General features: G+C 39.8%; 1 protein-coding gene across 1 annotated transcript in view; it reads right to left on the bottom strand.

Annotated features, from left to right (window-relative positions):
• Positions 1-5000, bottom strand: part of LOC138012576 (fibropellin-1-like) — a 49781-nt gene that overhangs the window by 32881 nt on the left and 11900 nt on the right. The window contains exons 9-11 of the mRNA XM_068859384.1: positions 3568-3681; positions 1264-1641; positions 900-1010 (exon numbers count right to left, since the gene is read on the bottom strand). Coding sequence (XP_068715485.1) covers positions 900-1010; positions 1264-1641; positions 3568-3681 — 603 coding nt within the window. The remainder of the gene's footprint in view (positions 1-899; positions 1011-1263; positions 1642-3567; positions 3682-5000) is intronic.

Genomic DNA, 5000 nt, shown 5'->3' with positions numbered 1-5000 from the left:
GAAAGCAGCAGTACGAGAAAAAAGTAAAACATATTACTGCGCTGTTTGAAGAAGATCAAGTTCTTGTGAGAGTTATGACTGAACATGATAGCCCTGGAAAGCTACAAGAAATGTATGCTGTAACAAAGAAAACAAAGGATATGGCTGTCTATGAAGTTAAACCAGAAACTGAAATTGGAAGATCACGTGTTTTGCATCGCAATATGCTACTACCATGTTCCTACTTCTATGTTGAAACACAACTTGAACCTTCGAAAAACTTCCAGGCTGTGTCCAAGAGAGCTTACAATTAGAAATCCGCACGAGAATAAACCAACGTAACTACGGATGAGGGCATTAGGCATGTAAACATTGCCAGCCTGAAGACATTGCTCCAGGCTATGTTGAAAGGGACACTGAGACAGGACCCGAAGAGGATACTAACCAAGCCAATGAGCAAGACTCCAAGGAAAAAAATAGGAAACCAAGAGCAACGTCTCAAAGTGACAGATGATGAGGCAGTAGATAACTTACCTTTAAGGCAATCCCAGCGATTAAGCAGACAACCTCAAAGCATGACCCAAGATACAAGAGGCTTATCATCCTTTCAACCAAGATTTACAACAGGCTTTCAAGGCATCACAGTGTCGTAGATGCTGTGTGGCAACACTTGAAAGTACCGTGGTTGAGGACAACATTTTTGTTGAAGATGGAGGAAATGAGGAATATACCACTGTACGAAAAGGACTGGGACTAGAACAATAAGTTGGTCGATCCAAACACGTAATTGAAGATAAAGGATGTTTGGTTGTAATTATTGCGTGTCAAACCCTTTACATTTAATTATAAATTTGTTTTTGTTGCCACTGACAGTAATAGACGTGGTAAAAATATTAATTGAATTTTAACCGGCCATGTACCTTGCTCGCAGTTTTTGCCTTTGTATCCAGGCTTGCAGATACAGGTGTAGTCGCTGTTGTTGTTCACACAGGAAGCGCCATTCTGACAAGGCGTTCTTGCTTTGCATGGATCTTTATTCGTTAGGACGAAGAAAGAGATCATTGTTAATTAATCGATTATCCTTACTACTTTATTAAACGGACAATATACGAGGTTCTAGTTTCTTGCGCCCGAATTATGTTTGTACACGGTTTACAAACGGTATTTGTACAAAAAAATGTCCCGTCATTAATATAAAGACCTCCTTGTGGCATAATCAACTTTATTTTTTCTTTTTTTTTTTCAATTTAAATTACCGTTACTTGTCAGTTGAGGTGGCCTTACCAAAGTTTTTATTTCCACAGTATCTTAGCCAACACACTGGTGTCTTCACAAGATTGTAAACATAGAACCCGTTACAACGCTTTATTTGTATATTTGCATTCCACTTGCAACAGCTGGTACTCCAATGAAAGCAGACTGTGGCATTGACAATTTCTCCAACTCTCTTTGGGTGAGCTCCAGCCAGCCATCCAGGTGCGTGTGTTCCACAATAGTGCTTGGGAACACACGATGTTGGCATCTGAGTGCCAGCTTCTCCAGTGAACCTGTACCAATTAGGGGCCAAATCTTTTTGGTCACATCTTAGGAAGTTTCCTCTGTGGACGCCTGCTGCCCGCTGCTTGTCGCTCAGTGTAGTGTACTGCTTGCATGCATCGAACACTTGAAATGAAATACGAATTATTTTTTATTGTAAGATTATATGGTTACATAGGCCTCATCGGCAATTACATATTACAAATTATCTTTTCTTTACGTGACGCTTGGGTGGGGGGAGCTTTTTTTACTCTATGTAGCCTTTTTGTGTCATAAATCGGTAGCTTACTCGATTAATGATGAAAAAGCTGCTGTCCTTAAATTTATTGAATTCACAGACCTTGAAGATGTTCATTTAGAACATTAACAAGTGATCTGAAACTGTAACCTTTCCAGTTTACAGGGTCCCAAAGGTGTTTAGGGCTCCACGGCTCCGGGCCTAAAAAAGCGGGGCTCCAGGGCTCCAAGGCCAAAAAATCGGGGCTCCAGGGCTCCATAGCAGCTACTTAAAGGCTCCGGGCTCCACTGTTGACTAGTAGACTGTAGTCCCAATTTTCACCCAAAATAAAATCAGGAAATAAACTGAATTTAAAATTCGGAGTTTTTCCATCTTTCTTTTGTCTTTCTTTACAAGAGTGAACCGAAAACGTAATTAATCTGATTAATGGCGGGAAAACAATGGTCACGTGGTCATCCTTGCTGCCTTTTTGCCGACTTTGCTCCTCGTTGCCAGCAGTCTGTCATTTGTGTCATCCGTTTGCACTTGCTGTAAATTCCGTGTTTTCTCTCTAACCTCCAGTTTTCAGCGAGTTTCAGAATTACAGCGCTTCGAATCCTGTTATGTCGACAGGACAGGCAGAGGAAGTTCAAATAAGCACATCTCAAGAACTGAGAGAAAATTTGCCTGATGCAACAGCGTGCTTATACAAACTTTAACGGAATAGGCCTGCCACCAAGGGAGCTTTATGTTAAAAAGTGATGGAACTGCGACATCCCTTTCCGCCGAGTTCAAGAATTATTTGGCCATAAACCACGGTTTAAATGAGGTAGCCAGAACATTTGGCATAAAAAATTGCTGCAAAGAAACATACTACTTTACGTTGAAAATTAGCTGATAAATTTCAAACAAAAACTAATGACTTTTTATTCTTGCGTGTCTTAATTCTGTTAATTCCCTAATTCCACGACCGAGACACGGAAAGTAACTGTTGATAGGAACATAAAAAATGATATGAAAGATGTTATTCAGTTTGTCACAAACGTTGGACAATGAACAAACATTTGAATCCCAGACAGGAGTCCAACCTAAGCACTGAGCTACAGGGAGAACTCGTCGTGAGCTACCTGTAGGTCAATATACGACACTCGTCCTACATACAACTATGATTGGCAATATCGAAAGCGTCCTGTACGTGGTGATAAAGATGGCCTTTGCCTGCAGAACGTTATACTTTTTTGAGAGCAAGTTAGCAACTGTTTAACCTATGCGTTTCAAACATAATTTGAAAATCAAGGAGTGCAATATGTAGCTGACGCTTTAATCCAGCGTGAGAGTCTGGGTAAGTGTTTGGATTAAAAAAAAAAAAGATTTATTTAGATTTAAATTATTATGATTTTTTTATTTCTGATTTATTTTATTTAAAAAAAAACTTAAAATTAAATGCGAGGGTAACCAACTTGTCTTCAGAAAACAAAGAAACACAATCAGAATGCGATAATTGCGTTACACACCGGACAAATGGCAAAAACAATGCATGTTTCTATCATCTGTTGCACTTTCTCCTCTCTAGATACCATTTAAAACAAACAAAAGCAACGAGGACTGAGTACTAAAAATGATTGGATTTTAATATTTGGAGAACGGGCTCCACAGCTAGAAACGATCAGGGCTCCAGGCGGAGAAATGATCGGGCTCCGGGCTCCATAGCAAAAAAAACCAGGGCTCCAGGAACCCCCCCCCCCCCCCCCCCTTTGGGACACTGAGTTTATGATATCAGCAAATTGAATTCTTAACCACATGTGTACACCCTAAAAAATCAATTGTTCACCAACCAATCTCGCAGTGTCTCCCCAAGAATCCATCTTTGCATTTGCATTTGTAGCTTCCTGCCAGATTCTCGCACGTTCCGCCGTTGCGACAAGGTGTGGTAAGACACTCATTGATATCTGAAAGAAAGAACATTTGCTTTATTCATAAGAACAAACCTCTGTTCTTTCTGGTTTCTAAAGAAACTGTGGTGCTGCCTCGGTGGGGTAGGAAAACACGGAAATAGTTTTTTTTAAAAAACCGGAACAACTAACTAACATTGTAAAATGTGACGTTGACATTTCTGAATCCAATACTGTGTTGCAAAGCTGCCTAACTGCGCCATTTGGCTTTACAATAACATATGTATGTTGTCGGTCAAATCCGGTCTCAGGTTGAATCCGTTTTTACCTATATTAAATTGATGATCCTCATTTTACCTAGGTTTAATATGCACTCTACCTAGTTTAAAGCAGATTTAAACCCCCAAAAGAATACCTTCCCTCAATCTGTGTCTTAGATATCTCAACACATCTTCTCACTGTTTCGTATCATCTTATCGGTTTCTGTTTTCATACACTTTCCGTTGAATCTCAACATTACAACATAGTAAGGGAACAAATAATTGTACTACGCTTACCGGTACTCACATTTGGAGCCTCCAAGGTTTATAGTACTGTGTTTTGACCACAATACTACAACGACAATCATACTCAACCCAACACAGTTCTTTTTATTATTTACCTTTACATAATGAGTCCATTGGTATCCATTCATAATGACCAAAACCAATTTTAGCCTGACCCTAATTTTTCTCTAAGCTTAATTTCGGCTGCAAAACAGTTTTTTTAATTTATCTGAGTGCGTATTCAACCTAGGAAACAACGAGGATAACCAAAGTAGCCTACACTTATAGGTAAAAGCGCATTCAACCTGAGAACGGACTTTACCTGCGACATCTTCATGGTTTCAGGTGAGAAGAAGCGGCTTGCCATGAAATCAGTCAAACCATTTTCATTTCCATGTATGTAATTGTACCCGTCACGAATCCATCGGCTTCTCGCCGTTTTTTCTACGGTTTGTTAGAGCCCAAGGCTACCCATCGACATCATGCTAGGCTTGAAACCTCCAGAAAGATATATACTACATACTCTGAGTATGTCAGAAATTGGCGTCGAGCTATGAAAAAAACTTACAACTTGGCTTCCATTCTAGCAAAGGAAGAGTGCACTCTTAAGAAAGCAGCAGTACGAGAAAAGAGTAAAACATATTACTGCGCTGTGTGAAGAAGATCGAGTTCTTGTGAGAAATATGACTGAACGAACGTGATGGCCCTGGAAAGCTACAAGAAATGTATGCTGTAACAAAGAAAGCAAAGAATATGGCTGTCTATAACGTTAAACTAGAAATTGGAAGATCACGTGTTTGCATCGCAATATGCTACTACCATGTTCCTACT

This window comes from Montipora foliosa, chromosome 8 (genome assembly GCF_036669935.1).
Source record: "Montipora foliosa isolate CH-2021 chromosome 8, ASM3666993v2, whole genome shotgun sequence".
Taxonomy (NCBI): domain Eukaryota; kingdom Metazoa; phylum Cnidaria; class Anthozoa; order Scleractinia; family Acroporidae; genus Montipora; species Montipora foliosa.
The sequence above is the reverse complement of the archived record's forward strand: the minus strand, read 5'-3'. Positions and strand labels throughout refer to the sequence as shown.